At 37.9% G+C, this 19,832-nt stretch overlaps 1 protein-coding gene across 2 annotated transcripts; it reads right to left on the bottom strand.

Moving 5' to 3' along the window:
• Positions 1 to 751: 751 nt before the first annotated feature.
• C4H1orf115 (chromosome 4 C1orf115 homolog) lies at positions 752 to 19,590 on the bottom strand. 2 transcript variants are annotated; one of them, XR_012481353.1, is made up of 3 exons: positions 18,985 to 19,590; positions 17,151 to 17,295; positions 2,061 to 2,195 (listed from the first exon to the last, which is right to left on the bottom strand). XR_012481353.1 is itself a non-coding variant. In XM_074262706.1 (2 exons), the coding sequence occupies exons 1-2, from the start codon at positions 19,309 to 19,311 to the stop codon at positions 2,076 to 2,078; spliced, it is 447 nt and encodes a 148-aa protein (XP_074118807.1). In that variant the 5' UTR covers positions 19,312 to 19,570; the 3' UTR covers positions 752 to 2,075. The 2 variants fall into 2 exon arrangements, 1 of the variants encoding a protein (XP_074118807.1); XM_074262706.1 differs by lacking the exon at positions 17,151 to 17,295 and having other exon boundaries at positions 752 to 2,195; positions 18,985 to 19,570.
• Between the last annotated feature and the right edge of the window lie 242 nt (positions 19,591 to 19,832).

Raw genomic sequence — 19,832 nt, forward strand, 5'->3', positions numbered from 1 at the left:
AACATCATTGTAGTTGATGGGGAGCAACAGTTGCAGAAATTTATCTTCTTTCAAAATGAACTTAGTAATGAGGACAAAACAGCGTTAGTTTGACTTTCAAAATCTGAGTTAATTCTTAACCAGTTTTTACATTTGCCAGGGCCAGATCATGCCTGATCTTTCTTCATACATTTTTGTTAGGAATAGTTTCGCCCAAAAAACATCAGAGAAAGGGAAAACACTACAGGCACTTTCATGCACCCAAGGAATAAGCCATTCTACTTGGTCTCTTATTAGAAGACTGTCATCTTGAAGGTGACAATTGTCCACAAAATAGTTACTTTACACCAGTGAATGACCACCACACATAACCTTGCTCTCTCCTCCCAACGGTTCCTTCTTCTGACTTTATTCTGCATATAGTAGGCCCTCAAAGTTATTGGCTGATCTATTATCTCTAAACCTAATTTTATTGACAGATCAAAAAAAAGGGGGGGGGGAAGGGATGAGTTTGGAAAGAAATAAGACTGACAGGAATTCTCTAATTATCTTATTGGTTGAAGATTATTATTGGAATTGGAAAAATTATAACCTGTACTAGTTTCCTTTCATTAGTTTGACTAAAACTTGACCATTGAGCAATATTTTCAATATTGGTTTCATGTTGCAGCTTGGGTATTCAGGCCAAGCATGTCTTAAACATAAATATAATAATATTAATTGCATCAGGCTTTGAAAAATCTAGCCACACTGCAGTTAAGCTCCCCTTCAAGCCTTTCTGTCTCTGTCTCTGTCTCTGTCTCTCTCTGTCTCTCTCTGTCTCTCTCTCTCTCTCTCTCTCTCTCTCTCTCTCTCTCTCTCTCTCTCTCTCTCTCTCTCTCTCTCTCCTCTTCCCACCCCCACTCCTACTTCCTTGTTACTTTCAATTTACCCATTTCAAGAATGGAAAGCCTGAATCCCCTGTTTTAACTGACTTATCCAGATCCAACCCCAACCTGTTCCCAACCCAAACCATCTCAGTCTTTCACTTACACTCTTCTACTTTCAAAGGAGAACAATAACAAGAGATTTCCAGTAGAATAAGTGGGAAAATACTAAAAGGAGATTCAGCACCCTCTGTAGACATTTTATCTGCAATAAGCAGGTGACAAACAGAGATGTTCCTAATGAGACCTGTCCAGTTTTAAACTGGCTGGCCTTAAACAAGGAGCTCATTAAAGAGGTGACTTTCCTAACATCTCCAGGCTTTGTTCTGATCTCGTTTTACTCATTTCTCCAAAGGAAATACCCCTTTCAAGCCAAAGGCTTAGTCTATCATAGGTGTTTCTTAAATTTAAATTACAATCCCAAATTCATCATAGCTGCTTTCAATATATCTCATTCTTCAAAATTCAATATCTCCATTTCCCCCCGACAATAACTAAAATTTCAGCAACAGAATAAAATTAAAGGACAAAAGAAATCTTGTCCTCTCAATGAGGACACCTATGGGGAAGCACTGCTTTGGAACTTCTGGGACAATAGGATTCTGGGAGTTATGTAAAAGTTATAAATCATCTCAAGTTCACCCTGGGAAAGGATCACCAAACAGCCAATTCTCTGGTAAAAATTTCTTCCCATCGTAAGTCATTGGGCTTTCCCTTCCACTAAGTCCATCCGAATGCATTCAGCCTTTTGCATGGCTCTCTTTCAGAAAGCTGAGCCTCAAACTCAGGATTAGCAAACTAATTTTTCTTTAACTAAAAATTTCATCTGAGAGAAGCCTTACTTCATTCTTTTGACGCTATACTTCATTGTATATGCTTCCCTTTGACCAGGACTCAATAGAACAGAACGATATTCAATTCAAAATTCAATAGAATCAGAACAATAAGTGTTCTGCCATCAAATGGCAGAACACTCCAAAGATGAAGAAGTGAAGGAACTGATTCATTAACATCTCACCACTATCTCCATAAGAAGATAGGGGGGAGGGAATTAAAAAGAAAAGAAAGAGTTGGGTTTTCCCCCTCTAGTCACAAATAGTTTCTAAGTCAAAGTCCATGATGTTCATCGTGTTCCAGACAGCAATTTCTGGGTAGCCTCGGTGACTTCTGTTAGCGAACCAAGGAAAGAAAGGTGGCTGATGCTGCAAAGGGTGAGGAATAAGCCGTGGCAAGTCCTTGCAAACCAATGACAAAGTACCGGCATCCTTTGGTGATCACTTTCCCAACATTCTGTTTTTAGAGAAAGAGAAAAATCATCAGTCAGTTTTTAAATGGTGACAGTGTGGATAGCTTGCCAGCCCTGGAGTTAGGAGGACCTGGGTTCAAATGCAGCCTGACACTTATTAGCTGTGTGAACCTGGGCAAGTTACTTTAACTCTTTTTGCCTTGGTTTCCTCATTCATAAAATGAGCTGGGGAAAGGAAAGGTAAGCCATTCTAGTATCTCTGCTAAGAAAACCCCAAATGGAATTACAAAGAATCAGACATGACTAAACAACAACAAAAAACAAAACAGTATTCAGGATGGATGATTTTTCCCCCCACTGTTCCTTCTTTTATTAAAAAAAAAAAAAAAAAAAAAAAAAAAAGTCAGTCCCAGAAGAAATAATAGTGTTATTTAAGAGAGCAACATTAAATTAGATATTAGTAGACCTGGGACAGGAATAAACTAGTTAATGTTCCCTGACTGCCTGATACTAGGTTAGTTCCTTGACCTCTCTGAGCTTTATTCTCTACATCTATAAAATGGGAGTAATGATACTTATAATCATTATGAAGCTCTGTTTTAACCATAAAGTGCTGGTATAAATATTAGAATATTAGTGTCTCTCCCTTCTTTTCCTCTGTCTCTGTCTCTCCTCCCATATATCGAAATTAATTTGTGATCTCATTAATTCCCAAATTGCCTCTACTAATACACCTCACAATCTATACCTACCCATCCATCCTGTGTGATTTTCATCCATGTCCTCCCAAAAGTTACCCACTAGTATCCACCCAATGTGTCAGAGGGGCTTTACCACTTTCCCACAACACTAAGATGATACCAATGAAGCACTACGAACATCTCATCCATCCTTCACTCTATTTTGCCAGCCCTTCTCTTTCTGTCATATAAGTTCGTGATGACATCTTTTACTCTTGGTTTTTCTTCATAGCTCCTCCCTAGTTATATATTATAATAAGTTCACATTCACCGTGCAATTTTCTCTTTGCCTTTTTATCGCAGTTGCTTAGTCTAATAAATAACAAGCATTTATTAAGAATTTATTATGGGACAGTCATTTTTTAGGCACTGCTGTTACACCTCTCAATGAAGATAAAATGTTTAAATTGAAAAAAAAAAAAAAAATGAGCCTTTGCTGTTAAGGAAGCTTGGGGGTCAATAATAGTACTTTGCATTTTCCAAAAGTAATCCAATACAGCTCACTTTTCTTCTTTATAAACTCTAGACATAGCTCATTATATATCTATACTGTGTGTCCCAGACAGAAGTATGCTGAAGCCAGTTGAAACCTGCAGTTTGTCAGAGTTAATTGTTAAACCTTCATTGTGAACATTTATTTACACCTTAGAAATCCGACAAATCAGGGCTTGCACTATTGTTTTGTTGATTGTCTAGACCTAGGAAAGTGATAGTAATGCAGATTAAAACCCAAAAGTGTGTGTGCGCACTCCCTCCTTGCCTGGTTAAACATTTCCTAGCACACCCCAGTTTCCACTACAAACATTGCTAGAGCTCTGCAGGAAATCAGTAGAAGTCTCCCGGAAGGAAATCAATAACAAGATGCAAGCCTAAGGGTTGAAGACTAATGATAATAATAATAACAAGTATAACAATAATAATTGGTCTTTCAATAACACTTTCAAGTCTGCAGTGCGTTTTATATCCATTATCTCATTAGAATCTCATAATCCCCCAATCGCAGATATATATTCCATTAGACCTACACATTTGTTGTTGCTAAATCATGTTCAACCCTTTGTGATCCCATGTGGGATTTTCTTGGCAAAATACTGAAGTGGTTTGTTTTTTTCCTTCTCCAGTTCTTTTTACAGATGAGGAAACTGAGGCAAAGTCAAGCGACTTTCCCAGGGTCACACAGCTAGAAAATATCAGGAAATATGACATCCACACGGGAAAACTAATAAAACAGGTTCAGGGTAATCATCTTTGCTGGAATTCCATAATTCTCTCTTCACTTCAAAGAAGCTAGGAAATGTTGGGATGCTCAAAGATTGTGAAAGGAAGTCCACTTCCTTTCCCCTCCCCCATAATAACTTTTTTTATTTTCAAAAATACTTGTAAAGATAGTTTTCAATATTCACCCTTGCAAAACCTTGTTCCAAAATTTTCTCCCTCCCTTCCCCCACCCCCTCCCCTAGACAACAAATAATCCAATATAGGTTTAACATGTGCAATTCTTCTATACATATAGCCACATTTATTGTGCTGCACAAGAAAAATCATATCAAAAGAGGGGGGAAATGAGAAAGGAAACAAAAAGCAAGCAAAACAAAACAAAACAAAAAGAAAAAAAAAAAAAGGAAAATACTATGTTGTGATCCACATTCAGTCCCCATAATACTCTAAGTGCAGATGGCTCTCTCCATCATAAGTCTATTGGAATTGGCCTGAATCATCTCATTGTTGAAAAGAGCCACGTCCATCAGAATTGATCATCTTACAATCTTATTGTTGCTGTGAATAATGTTTTCCTGGTTCTATTCACTTTACTTAGCATCAGTTCATGTAGGTCTCTACAGACCTCTCTGAAATCATGCTGCTGATCGTTTCTTACATAACAACAATATTCCATAACATTCATATACCATAATTCACTCAGCCATTCCCCAACTGATGGATGTCCACTCACTTTCCATTTCCTTGTATCACAAAAAGAGCTGCTACAAACATTTCCCCCCCCACATGTGGGTTTTTTTCCCTTTTTTATGATCTCTTTGGGACCCAGGCCCAATAGAGACACTGCTGGATTAAAAGGTATGCACAGTTTTATAGTCCTTTGGGCATAGTTCCAAACTGCTCTCCAGAAGGACTGGATCAGTTCACAACTTCAATTGTCCCAGTTTTCCCACATTCCCTCCAACATTTATCATTATCTTTTCCTGTCATCTTAATAATCTATGATCTCATGCTTCTGATCCATAATAGAAACTTTCCTTCTTTCTTTCTATCTCTTTCTTTCCCCCAACTTAGCTATGCAACTCAGAATCCAAAGCACTTCATTCAGTCATCCCTCCTTCAAGAAAGGTGTCCAGCACTCCCTAGACACTTCCATTTTGCAGATGAAAAAACTGAGTAAGAAGATATTCTCATAGCACCTCTATTCTAGAGGTTCTTGACTTCACCTTTCACTGGCAAGGAATTTAGACTTTTCTGCACCCTCCCCTCCCCTTTCTTATCCTTCCCTGTAGATGAAAGAAATATCTCTTCACTAGATTGTGTTATGTACATGTGTGCGCACACACATGTGTACCTCTGCTCACAGAAGCTTAAATGAATGCAAAACTTTATTGATCTAAAAGTCATTTTCATTTGATAAAGCAATTAACCATGAAATTGAGACTGCAATCCAGGTCTTCTGAATAAGAATCCAGTATTTGTCTTACTATCCAGCATGATGTCTAGTGAAAAACTGAAGTCTAAAGATTTGGAATAAAAATATTTGGGCTCGAATCTTAACTGTATTGCTTTACTTGCTATCTAAGTGATCATGGGAAAATAAATTCTTCTAGGAGTTTACTCCTCTGTAAAAGAAGGTGCTAAAAACACATCATCTCAAAGATCTCAGTCCTATGATCTACTTCCCCTTCTTTTCCTTCTTCCTAACAATTTTTTTTTTGAAATTGAATATCTCTTAAAGGGAATTTACTATATTTCATTATAAGAACCAATAAATGCCACATTCCAAGAAACTTTAAGCATACATCTTAGATAACTAATACCCTTGTTTGAAACCATATACCTCAATAGCTACTCTCTCATATTTTCTGATCTTGCCTTCAACAATTCTAAGAAACCATAACATGAAGATCTGGAAGAAACCTCAGAGAGTTATTCTACAGATGAAGAAAAAATGATTTTCCAAGATCCATTAAGTAGTTGGCAGCTGAGCTAGTATTTAAATTCAGTTGATCTGATCTTTCTATTAGTCCATAATGCCTTTTGAGTGCCTTGAAGAGACTACTTTTATTGATAACTGACCTCCAATTCTTTTTTTTCCCCTGAGGCCCGGGTTAAATGTCTTGCCCAGGGTCACACAGCTAGGAAGTATTAAGTGTCTGACACCAGATTTGAACTCAGGTCCTCCTGAATTCAGGGCTGGTGCTCTATCCACTGCGCCACCTAGCTGCCCCACTGTCCTCCACTTCTTGACCCAAATGGGATCACAAAGAGTCAGACATGACTAAAATAACTGAATGACAACAACAAGCAGTGGTTGGTGGAGGAAGAGAATGGTATGGAGAATGACATTTTTGGAATGTTCTTGCAGAGAAAACATTTTACTTGGAAGCAACAGAATAGTTGTTTAAAATAAAGAAAAGCAATGAGAAATCTTTTTTATTGTTGAGCCACTAAAATCAAAGATGGCTTATACTTCTTTCCTTAAATTTTGTTTTGTAACATTTATGTCATCTATATTCTTATCTCTTAAGGAGAACTTCTCATTTCATATTTGCCACAGCCAGAAATATCACTAAAATAACTCATTTATATTATTGTTCTGTAAGAAATGACCAGCAGGATGATTTCAGAGAGGCCTGGAGAGACTTATATGAACTGATGTTAAGTGAAATGAGCAGAACCTGGAGATTATTGTACAGGGCAAGAGCAAGATTATTCAATGATCAATTCTGATGGGTGTGGCTCTCATCAACAATGAGATGAGTTGAGGAAAGGAGAAAGAAAATATGGAACTCAAAATTTAAAAAAAAAAAAAAAGCATGTTAAAAACTATATATGTAATTGTGAAAAAATAAAATTCTTCTTTAAAAGAATGTTACATAAGGATTTCTTTCAGTTATATGGATGGTAGAGATGTTCCTTCCAAATTAAGTTCTGAGTCAGTACATGATTCAGCAGCCATGAGATAGGAATCCATGAGAAAAGGACAGGCTGAGCCTGAATTTGAACTCCTAGGTTACCAGAGAGGATCTACAACTGGTTTAAAAAAAAAAAAAAATCCATCAAGAAATCAAATTTCTTCCAGCTACAAAAACAAACGAATGCCATGATTTTAAGGCCATAAAAGACAAGGATTATTAACAGAACAATCCCATTTAGAAAGGGTAAACTACTCCAGACATAAGTTTTTCCTGATTCTTTGTGTTCCATTACTAAGGTCCAGTGAGGAGGCCTTGGCTATTGGGGGTTAACTGAAATTTGTTTCTCTTTCTGGGGCTGCAGATCTTGACTTCTCAGTAGAAAAGGTAATTACATTCAACTGTCCTTTCTTCTGTTGTTGAAACCTATTTTCTACATCGGGCTTCTATGATCTATGACATTCAACATGAGTACTGAGCAGCAGCTGTAGAAATGCAACATATAATTAGGTATTTAGAGTGCTTGAAAATTCTTACTGAGATTTAAAGTATTAAAGTTTAAAATAGTATTAAGACTTCTGGGACACCCTGTATAATTATGATATAAAGTTTGATGAAGATGATAACAATAATAAAGAAGCATTTACCTTCTTGGTAGCTACATCCTAAGAGTCATGGAACCTTTCTATCTGATTTCCAACTAAAACCGATTATATGTCTTATCTCCTCCATTAGAATGTGATTCTCTAAAGAACATTGATCATCTCTTTTTTCTTTGTAACACAGTGCACAAAACATTGTACATACTAAGAAGGTGTAAATGCTTTTCAAATTCATTATTATATAAAACTTTTTCTGATGAACCCCATCACCGGTGACATAAGGAGAATTTTAAATTTTAAATTCATTCCCATAATGGGTCAAATTGAGATTCACTAACACTTAGAGAAGCAGCCTTAGAGAAGTCTGCTCCCATAGAGGCAGTGTGGTATAAGAGACAGAGCTCTGAAGTCAGAGTGTGGGAGGCTCCAGTTCAGGTTTTGCTTACAAAGATGATTTGCTATATAACCATAGGCAAGAGCATGGACCTCCTATCTCATCTATAAAATGGGAATGAATATAGTATTAACCTCACAGGGTTGTGAAAATTAAACAAATTAAATATATAAAGGGCTTTGTGAACTTTAAAGCATTATATAAATGTCACTACAATTATAGAAATCAAATTCTGGCTGCAGGGAAAAGGGAGAGAATTTGTCAAAATACCATGGGAGTTAGAGCTAGAAGAAGTCCTAGAACTTATTTAATCCAAACCCCTTGTTTTACTGATAAAGAAAATGAACTTCAAAGAAATAAATTAATTTGACCAAAGGTTCACAGTAATTAAATAGTATAATAGATTTAGAGCAGAAAGGGACTTTATAAGTTGTATAATCTAATATCCTGATGTGAAAAAACAAATATCTAAAGAGATTTTTCAAATCTGACCTCAAACATTCACTAGTTGTGTGACCCTAGACAAGTCATTTAACCTCAGTTTTCTATTTTGTAAAATAAAATATAATAATAATAATAGCACTTACCTCCCAGGGTTGTTGTGAGAATAAACTGTGACAATGTATTTAATATGTTATAAAAACTTTAAAACATTATGTAAATACTATGATGAAGATGATGCTTAACTTTTTTTTTTTTTAATTACAGCTTTTTATTGACAGAACATATGCATGGGTAATTTTTCAACATTATCCCTTGCACTCACTTCTGTTCCGATTTTTCTCTTCCCTTCCTCCACTCTCTTCCCTAGGTGGCAGGCAGTCTCATACATGTTAAACATGTTAAAGTGTATCTTAATTACAATATATATGTACATATTTGTACAGTATTCTTGTTGCAACTGAATTGGATCTTCTCTTTGTCGAAGATATCGACTTCCATCAGAATATATGCTCAAAGAGAAGATTTAATTCAGTTCCAATTGATCAATGATGGACAGAATCAACTACACCCAGAGAAGGAACACTGGGAAATGAGTGTAAACTGTTAGCATTTTTGTTTTTCTTCCCAAGTTATTTTTACCTTCTAAATTCAATTCTTCCTGTGCAAGGAAGAGAATTGTTTGGTTCTACACACATATATTGTATCTAGAATATACTATAACATATCTAACATGTATAAGACTGCCTGCCATCTAGGAAAGGAGGTGGAGGGAAGGAGGGAAAATTCGGAATAGATGTGAGTACAAGGGATATTGTTGTAAAAAATTACCCATGTATATGTACTGTCAATAAAAAGCTATAATTGTTTTTTAAAAATCTTTTTAAAAAGAATATATCCTCTATAGTATTGTTGTTGAAATGTATAATGATTTCCTGATTTTGCTCATTTTACTTAGCATCAGTTTATGTAAGTCTCTCCAAACCTCTCTGTATTCATCCTGCTGGTTATTTCTTTTCTTCCCCCCCCCCCAGGCTAGGGTTAAGTGACTTGCCCAGGGTCACACAGCTAGGAAGTGCTAAGTGTCTGAGATTACATTTGAACTCGGGTCTTCCTGAATTCAAGGCTGGTGCTCTATCCACTTCGCCACCTAGCTGCCCCCTACAGCTATTTCTTATGTCTTTTGTTCTTTACAAAAAAACTCTAGAAGGTAGTTGCTATTAGGTGGCTAGCAAGTATGAGACTGGATTTTAACTCAGGTCTTCCTGACTCCAGATTTTGCTGCCATTTGAGATTGTGGAACAAGAGCACTCTCATGGGAAATATAAGAGGATGGAATAAAAGTCTCATTGGTTAAAATGTTTCAACTATGAATACATTCTCACATTTTTAAAGAAATTAAGCAACAATTCTTCTTGCAAAAAAAAAAAAATTCCTCCTTATGTACCTTTTTCTTAGACACTTCTTTCAAGGTTTTCTTGAAATACCTCCCAATATAAACCTTTTCTCATCCCCCTTTTGGTTAGCTGAGGGCAATTTTCAGCATCTCAGGTGATCTTATATCAACTTATTTACTTAGCTGTTTGTCCCCTCCAGTAGACATTTAGGGGTATATAAGTGGCCCAATGGATAGAGTTACACTTGAATTCCCTGAATTCAAATCTGGCTTCAGAAACTTACTGTGTGAACATGATCCAATCATTAAATCTATTTGTCTCAGTTTCCTCATCTGTAAAATGAGCTGGAAAAAGGAATGGCAAAGCACTCTAATATCTTTGCCAAGAAAATTCCAAGACCACAAAGAGTAGCAGACAAAACACGTGACTGAACAACATCATCAATAACAATGCTCATCCCACTCCCAAGTAAAATTTGTGGTTCTTAGGGATGGGGATACATTTTATTTGTTTGGTATTTTGCACACAGTAGGCATTTAATAAGTATTTATGAAATTAAATTAAAGTCTACTCTCTTTTCATTTCTTTTTTATTTTTGTATTCCCAGTCTTGCAATGTTTGGAACATAGTCAACACTTAATAAATAATTATTTATTACACTGAAAATCTGACTTTAATCGAAATCTATCACTTTTCATTATTGTAGCATAGAGTAGAATGAATGGGATATGGAGGATGAGGAAACATTAACTCAGAAAGATATTGGAAGGACTTAATCATTTATTTTGAATTGTCATACCCTCAAATATTTTTCACACCAGACTCATGTACTACAACAATTTTCTTTACTTAGTAGCAGGAAAAGACTCGGACATAAATTGAAAATGTGATTGATAAAAAAGCTATTATCCTACCTTGCTATGTTTTAGTGAATTATTTTTAAAAGCCAAGCTCTTTTCTAGTAAATTTCCCTTCACCAGTTTGACTCAAATGATATGAAAACAAAATCTTAGAGCAATTAAAATGCTTCACATTTATAGTCTCTATATTACTATGCAAAAGCAATCTCTGCATGGGAGAGTGTGACATATTGGAAAAACTGCTGGATTTGGAGTCTGAGGATCTGAATTTTCCTGGGAGCTCTGTCATAGATTACCTGCATAATTTTAGGCAAATCATGCAATTCCATTGGATCTCAGTTTTTTTTATCTGTAAAGTGAGGTGGTTGGACTAAATGACCCCTAAGATTCTTTCTAAATTTCAATATCTGATCTCTAAGTCTATGACCCACTCCTATCCTGCCAAATTGGTAAATTTAAGCAAATTGCCTTCGACATTGGAAGGCTGTTGTTACTGTTGTTGTTTGCCCTTTATTCTCTCTCTCTTTCTCTCTTTTTTTTATGATTATTCTTTTTTTTTATTTTTTTTATTAATTTTTATAATTATAACATTTTCTTTGACAGTACATATTCATAGGTAATTTTTTTTTTTTACAACATTATCCCTTGTACTCCCTTCTGTTCCAAAATTTTCCCCTCCTTCCCTCCACCCCCTCCCCTAGATGGCAGGCATTCCCATACATATTAAATATTTTATAGTATATCCTAGGTACAATATATATGTGCAGAACCGAATTTTGTTTTTGTTGTTGTTGCAAAGGAAGAATTGTATTTGGAAGCTAAAAATAATCTGGAAAGAAAAACAAAACAAAACAAAACAAAACAGTGCTCACAGTTTATACTCATTTCCCAGTGTTCCTTTTCTGGATGTAGCCGATTCTGTCCATCATTCATCAACTGGAATTGGATTACCTCTTCTCTATGTTGAAGATATCCACTTCCATCAGAATACATCCTCGTACAGTATCATTGTTGAAGTGTATAATGATCTTCTGGTTCTGCTCATTTCACTTAGCATCAGTTGATGTAAGTCTCTCCCAAGCCTCTCTGTATTCCTCCTATTGGTCATTTCTTACAGAACAATAATATTCCATAACATTCATATACCATAATTTACCCAACCATTCTCCAATTGATGGGACATCCATTCATTTTTCCAGTTTCTAGCCACTATGAAAAGGGCTGCCACAAACATTTTGTTTGCCCTTTATTCTCAAAGAGGATCATGACATCTGGGAGGTGATGCAATGACATTCAAGTGAATTGAATTTAAGTGAGGAAGGGCTGTGCACTTTCCCCTCAGGAGCCATCACTTTCCCCTCCAGAGCCATCCAGTAGCCAGATATAAATCAAGACAACTTGAGATGGGCCCTAAAATGGGAGAGTTTGGTCTTTTTAAGCTAAGGTCTTCAACCTTATGAGTTGAAGTTTGATGTTCAATTTGACCCATTTGGTGATAGAGACTAGGGAGCAATTGAGGCAAAGACTCTCCACTTTCACCTAGTCCAAAAAAAATTTGAAATAAAATAAATGAATGAATCTGGGAAGGGAAGACTCTCAGGGTTCCTGGTCAAAGCAGGAATGATTGCTGTTTACATTCAATCTGAGTCATTCTGCACCCAAACAATGACCACATGGGGCTTAGCCTAGGACCCATTGGGTGGCAATTAGAATCAGTTTGGTTTTGGTTTAAGGCCCGTCCTTAAGAAAAAAATCTGGTTAGTAAGCGCCCCAAGATATCTTGGGATCTTGGGAAAGTTCAAAGGTACAAAAGAGAAAGAAGAAAAATGCTCTTAAGAGCATCTGTAGGCAAGGATAATGATACTCTATGTGGACATATACCATATAACAACCAGGAGCTAACATGGTTGTGATGAGGTCCTGAGTACAGTTGGCAGCCTTGTGGTCCTACTCTTTGCAGAGGTTTCCTTCCCCAGTGTGGCTCTACCTTGCTGTGTCCCATCAGAAATCCCAGTCATGTCCCTGAGCTTAAATTTCCCCTATAAATCTGCCTATGGCCTACACCATCTTTGCTGAACCCCTTTGGAGTAGTCCACTATGGCACTCTGCCTCAGGTTGTCTTTCCCTTCACCTCTCTCCTGTACCAGTGGTATCTCTCCTCTCAAACCCCACCTTGCCTTATGGTATTTTCTTCTTACAGCTAACCTCTCAAACCCCACCTTGCCTTATGGTATTTTCTTCTTACAGCTAACTAATTCTTCTAGGATGCTGCCAGCTAAGAGCAAACTCCAACCTCATGGAGTTTGTTCCTTTCTATGGTAAGGGGAGGCAATAGAAGGGAGAAAAGGAAAGAAAGAAAGAAAGAAAGAAAGAAAGAAAGAAAGAAAGAAAGAAAGAAAAGAAAGAAAGAAAGAAAGAAAGAAAGAAAAGAAAGAAAGAAAGAAAGAAAGAAAGAAAGAAAGAAAGAAGAAAGAAAGAAAGAAAGAAAGAAAGAAAAGAAAGAAAGAAAGAAAGAAAGAAGAAGAAAGAAGGAAGAAGAAAGAAAGAAGAAAGAAAGAAAGAAAGAAAGAAAGAAAGAAAGAAAGAAAGAAAGAAAGAAAGAAAGAAAGAAAGAAAGAAAGAAGAAAAGAAAGAAGAAAGAAAGAAGAGAAGAAGGAAGGAAGAAGGAAGGAAGAAGGAAGGAAGAAGAAGGAAGGAAGGAAGGAAGGAAGGAAGGAAGGAAGGAAGGAAGGAAGAAGAAAGAAAGAAAGAAAGAAAGGAAGGAAGGAAGGAAGGAAGGAAGGAAGGAAGAAGGAAAGAAGGAAGGAAGGAAGGAAGGAAGGAAGGAAGGAAGGAAGGAAGAAGGAAGGAAGAAGGAAGGAAGGAAGGAAGGAAGGAAGGAAGGAAGGAAGGAAGGAAGGAAGGAAGGAAGGAAGGAAGGAAGGAAGAAGGAAAAGAAAGAAGAAAGGAAGGAAAAAGAAAGAAGAGAAAGAAAAAAAGAAAGAAAAAGTCAACAAGAGCAACTGAAGAAGTTGGGGACTCAACTTTTTCTATTTTTAATCACTAAAAGGTGATTTTTAAAAACCCAGCTTACCACGATAGTGATTGAAAGAAGTCTAGCAGACAGAAAGGAGGCATTGTAGAAGAAATAGAAGGGATCAAATTTTGTTTTATGTATTGTTATTAGCTCCATGATGGAAGAAGCTAGGTGGTTCAGGAGATAGATTATTAAACCTGGAGTAAGAAAGACCCAAGTACAAAAGAAATCTCAGACATTTGCTAGCTAAAAAAGGGAATGACAGATCACTCTAATGAGGTCCTCAGTAGATAAGCATCTGCAGAGAAGTCTAGCTAAACCTGAAGCAAACGGGGAGGAGCATAAATAAGATTTTTATAACTAGACTTTTATTATAGCCCACCCCAGTAGAGACTATGGATAGAATTCTTAACTGAATTCTTGCATTGGCAAACAAACAGAAAGTTAAATTAAATCAAACCCTCAGGTTATATTTCCCCTTAACCCCTATAAAGATTACCCTATTGTAATTTCCTAGCTAACTTTTTGGGGATGTTCTTTTTGGATGTCCTTTTTAGGATTAACCAGCCATCTCTCCATTTGTTTCATCTTAAAGTCCTCTTTCCCAGTGGAGTACTTAGGTCCTTTGTTTATTGCCAAAAAACCCCTTTCCTTGCTAAAAACCCTTATGGATTTCACCTGTTGTTATTAGTTTAATAAATCTTTGCCCTTAATTTGGAGGAGGTCTGAACCTACAAATTCTTTTGAGACAATCTGTCCTGTAACCTCAATATACTTTTGAGGATGTCACCCATAATCTATCATTTTGGTATCTCAGTACACTGAAAATCTGACTGAACTCCATGACTTCAACAACTCCAGTACCTTTGCCAGGATAACCCCATGGACAGCAGGGTCCACAGGTACACTGCCAAACAAGAAGCTTCAAGATATTGGACAGATCATTTAACTTCCTTAATTCTCAGTTTCCTGAAAGAGATACTATCTAAAGTACTTATCTAATTATACTTGGAGTCTAGAAGAACTGAGTTCCAATTCTGAATGAGCTTCTTTTCTGTGTAGCCAAAGGCAAGTGATTTAATCTCAGCCAAAGTACTTTGTAAACTTCAAAGTGCCATATCTCAAAAGAGAAGGGGAAGGCAAGAAGAATTTATTAAATGCCAGGCAGGCACTTTACAAATGTGATCCATTTGATCTTTATAACAATCCTAAGAATAGATACTATTATTCCTACTTCACAGTTAAGTAAACTATGGCAAACAGAAGTGACTTGTTCAGGGTGACACAGAAAATAAGTGTTTGAGGTTGGATTTGAGCTCAGGTTTCCCTAGGTTCTCTATTTCCTGCTCCATCTCTTTTCTGCCTCATCATCATCACTTGTTACTCTAATAACCAACTTTATGATTCTGGGGCTGTAATCTTTTGAAATAATAACTGGACCTATGATTTCATAGGAAACTTCTAGATGGGGAAACTCCCTCTGCCAAGGTGGAATGGCATTTTCTGCAAAACTTAAGAGTCTTAAAGAATTGCCTTAGAACCCTGGGACTTTGCCCAGGATTATAACTCAGTATGTGTCAGAAGAAGAACTTCAACCTAAGCTTAGAGGCAAACTCTCTATCCACTCCATTATAGAAATATGAATCTTTAGCAGTACCATCGCAGCACCACAATTTGTAATCTTAGTGACCTTAGCTCAAGCTCCACCTCCTCTGTAAATTGAGTGTGTGGAATTAGATAACTTTTAAAGACTCTTCCAGCTCTAAATCAATGATCTTGAATGTTATGATCAAATTAAATAATATCTGTAAAGTGCTTAGTACAGTGCCTGAGGACCAATGATATCTGAAGAGCAGTATCTTGACTTTCAAGTGAATTGGATTTAAGTGAGACAAAGTGGTGAAAGGTCATCAACCTCCCTCTTTCTTCCAGTGACCAGTGGCCCAGCCTGACATATAGTAGGAGCTTAATAAATACTTGCTCCCTTTTTCTACCCTACTCCAATCCTATCTTGAATGAATTCCCAGTTCTAAGTCTTTTTACCTCTCTAGGATAGATTTAATTTTTCCTAATTAAGGAGAATTGTTAAGAAAAAGAAAAAATAATTTAATTAAACATTAATTTTAATTTCATTTCATTTTAAAATGAATGGCATGTAATAATAGGAAGGCTGAAAGAGATAGAATTGGTTGTTTTGATATCACTTTTCTTTTTTTAACTTCAGATACCAACTCAGAACAAGTTGGAAATCCCTATCTTAGTCTAAGCCCTAATATCAAGAGAACTTTACTCTTTTGAGTGCAATGGAACCATGAAAACCAATAAACACTATCTTTACCTGGGAAGAAACTCCTTAGAAGACTCTCTACTGAGGCTCAGAGGAGCTGAGCAGTATACCACAATAGCAAGGAATTAGAAACTACAAAGATTGGCATATGTGAAGCTGCAGCACAGACAGGGAAAACTCTTGATTCCTGACTGTTAGACATGAAACAGCATGAAAACTACTAGACTTTTCTCTTGCTGCCCTTCCCCCCACAGACCTTAAAACTTCTTTCCCTCTGATCTTCGTCCTCCATCCCCCAACCTAAAGCAAACATACCATGCCTGCTGGAAACAAAACACTCAACACTGAAATAACCAGTTGGAAGAGGGACTAAGAGAGTTGGCAAGTACAATATTTTGTTGAATTCGCTGCTCCTGGAAATATCTTTAAATAATGGAAGGAAGTTTGGGGGAAATGGTATCTCCAAAGCTTCTGAAGCTTCATAATGGTGTGAAGGTTGGCATTGGGTTCTCCAAAGCTATTCTAACAGAATATAAGTTTTGCTATAGTCTGGGCAGTCAAGTCAACAAGTATTTCTTAAATAACTACTATGTACCAGGAGTCATGCTACTGGAGATATAAAGAAAGACAAAATCAATCAAATAAACAAACAAAAAAACCTGCAGCTACTCTCCACAAGCTAATGAGGGAGATCACATGCACACAACTATATATAAATAAGATAAATATCAGATGAAATGAAGATACTGTCAGAAGGAAGGCACTAAAATTAACATTTCTTGCAGATGGTAGGTCTTCAGGAGTGTAGTAGAAATAGGGATTAGATTTCCTGAAATTTCTCTGGAGTTGGAGAGTTTTCATGTTTGCAACTGGGGTTGAATGACTTGCCCAGAATCACACAGCGACAGTCAAATATCTGAAGCTGAATTTGAACTTTGTTCTTCCTGACTCCAGGGGTAACCTAGCTTCCCCAGTTTCTTCATCTTTTAAAGAAAAGTATTGAACTAGGTGTTCTATGAAATCCCTTTTAGCTCTAGAGTTCTATGACCCTATAATTCCAGGCAGCTTGAAAGGCTATATCTGAGGATCAGTTTTTGTGGTCAGAGCATCCCCTAAAGACTACCTTAGAAGAGGTTTCTTGCCATCTCCCAAATGACTCCAATATCCTGATTGCCTCAATTTCCTCATCTGTAAAAGGAGCTGGAGAAGGATATGGAAAACCACACTCATATCTTTGCCAAGATAGGGCCACAAAGAGTTGGACATAACTAAAAAAAAGAAGAAACACCACCATCATGTATCAGAGATTATTCTTGTCCCTCCTCTAAACAGTTTGACAGAATTACTGATTTAAAATTTTTTAAAACACATTCTAGGCCAAATTTTATTTTTATGAAAATTTTGTTTCACTTCAATAAGCATTTATTAAACACCTAGTTTGTACCAGGATGGTTATACCACCAATTCCAGTCCTAAAATGCTTCCATTCCATTGTGATAAAAAACATAAATTAAAAAAAAATACATATATATATATATATATATATATATATATATATATATATATATATATATATATATAGAGAGAGAGAGAGAGAGAGAGAGAGAGAGAGAGAGAGAGAGAGAGAGAGAGAGAGAGAGAGAGAGAGAGAGAGAGAAGAGGATAGTTTACTAGAAACTAGAAGGGAATTTGAAAGGCTGAAATGGAAGACTAGAATGTGATGGAAAGCAAAGGGATGGGGCCTGATCTAAATAGGGAATGGGGGCAGGGAAAGGAAGAGCTTTGAGCCTAGTCAATCTACTACTTCTCAGAAACACTGTGTGACAATCTACTACTCCATGCTTCCCACTCAAGGTTACTGGGGTTCTGAGTAAAACCATAGGACAGTAGATTGGGATCAGGAAGAAGTCTTTCCTATTGCAGAAATCCCTTGGATACAGAGAAAACCATGGAGCATTTTTGTAATGGAAAAAGCAGATAACTCTGAGTTCTACTCACTACTTTGCCACTAATTCTCTGTGAAATGCTAATTAAGTTACTCCATCTTCCTGTGCCTCAGTTTACTCCTTTTTTTTTTTTCAGTTTACTCCTAATATTTGTAGAGTTTACTCCTTAAATGAGCCAGGAAGTAAAACAACATGCATTTATTGGGCTCTTATTTTGTTATATAAGATGATCTAATAGTTTTTCCCAAGTGTACTTTACCAAAACAGGGACTAGGTTGGATGGTTCGGGAAGCTGGAATATTGATTCGTAAATTTTTCAGTGATCCTGTGTCCATTCGGGTGTCAGAAGCCGAGAGGGCCAACTTTAGACTGCGTAAGGGTCCCTTACCACTTTTCACCCAGCTACTAGCCCCTGAACAAGTTTTGTGTCAGGAGATTTACTTAAACGCACCTCAAGAGCAGAAAGGAGAGGGAGGAAGGAGTAGTGCAAAGGATGCTGAGGGAAGACCCTTAGTGCTGGAGTTCTTTAGTCAAGAAGCGCCCTTCTCCAGCATCTCAGCTGCCGGACAAGACAAGGAGCGCCCCTTCTCCAGCATCTCAGCTGCCGGACAAGACAAGGAGCGCCCCTTCTCCAGCATCTCAGCTGCCGGACAAGACAAGAAGCGCCCCTTCTCCAGCATCTCAGCTGCCGGACAAGACAAGGAGCGCCCCTTCTCCAGCATCTCAGCTGCCGGACAAGACAAGGAGCGCCCCTTCTCCAGCATCTCAGCTGCCGGACAAGACAAGGAGCGCCCCTTCTCCAGCATCTCAGCTGCCGGACAAGACAAGGAGCGCCCCTTCTCCAGCATCTCAGCTGCCGGACAAGACAAGGAGCGCCCCTTCTCCAGCATCTCAGCTGTCGGAGGACAATAGCAGACAGAATTGTCCCTTTCCTCACCAGCAGCAGGGACATCGGAGCACCGGCAATTCTGATCGCTGTCTTTCCCTCCCGCACTTCCCTTTACACAGTACCTTGCCATACTTCTTGAGCTTCTTCCGATATTTCTTTTTGGGTTTTTCTCCGGTTGTCTGCTCCTCCAAGGTTTCGTATCTCTCCGGGAGAAAGGCGAAGTGAACTTTCTTGGAATGGGGAGCTTTACCCCCCTTCTCCTCACCCTGGATGCCCGTGCGCTGCGGCTGCTCTTCTTGCCCCTCCGTCTCCTCTCCTTCCTCCCCCTCTTCCTCTAAGTGCGGGTGCTGCAAGATCCAGGCTTCCTCCTCCTCCTCTTGCTCCCACCTCGGGAACCGACGACGGTATCCTCCGTCCCCCTTCCCTCGGAGCCTGGCGCCCACCGTCATGCTGCCAACGGAGCTGCCGAACCGCGGCGGACAGCAGAGGAGAGGAGAGGAGAGGACTTTTGCTCCTCTCCCTGACTCTCGGCCCCGTGACCGCACTGGACGAGACCGGAGGGGCAGAAGAGCACAGCAGAAGACCAGGGGCAGAAGAGGTTTCCTGGCGCCCCCTGGTAACAAGAGCCAGTATTGCTAGCCCTTAATACTACTGAAACTCCCTTTACTAATCCATACTTGGAGATGAGAGTGAAACCCAACAGAACACTTTCCTTACAACTCAGTGCAGTAGGAAGTGCACATATTATCCTTAGGAGCAGAATGCCTTGCGCAGGTCACGTTATTATTGTTGTTCTTATTCAAATCCTGTGATTCTAAGCACTCTCTCCACTATGCTATATTGCCTCATATCAAAGATGTTGTAGACGAGGACTTCCTTTTTCTAAATAGGCTGGTAAACTACCTCCAAATAAAAATAACCTTATTACTTAGATTACTACTCTAACTTCCAAAAAGCAAATCTATAAAAA

The sequence above is a fragment of the Sminthopsis crassicaudata genome, chromosome 4, assembly GCF_048593235.1.
Source record: "Sminthopsis crassicaudata isolate SCR6 chromosome 4, ASM4859323v1, whole genome shotgun sequence".
In the NCBI taxonomy this organism is placed as follows: Eukaryota; Metazoa; Chordata; class Mammalia; order Dasyuromorphia; family Dasyuridae; genus Sminthopsis; species Sminthopsis crassicaudata.

What these genes read in the sequence shown, in the direction of transcription:
- C4H1orf115 (XM_074262706.1), bottom strand. Translation starts at nt 19,311, where the DNA reads ATGACGGTGGGCGCCAGGCTCCGAGGGAAGGGGGACGGAGGATACCGT. An exon ending in AGCTCAAGAAGTATGGCAAG is followed by an intron (nt 2,196 to 18,984) that starts GTACTGTGTAAA and finishes CTCTAAAAACAG; the next exon opens with AATGTTGGGAAAGTGATCAC.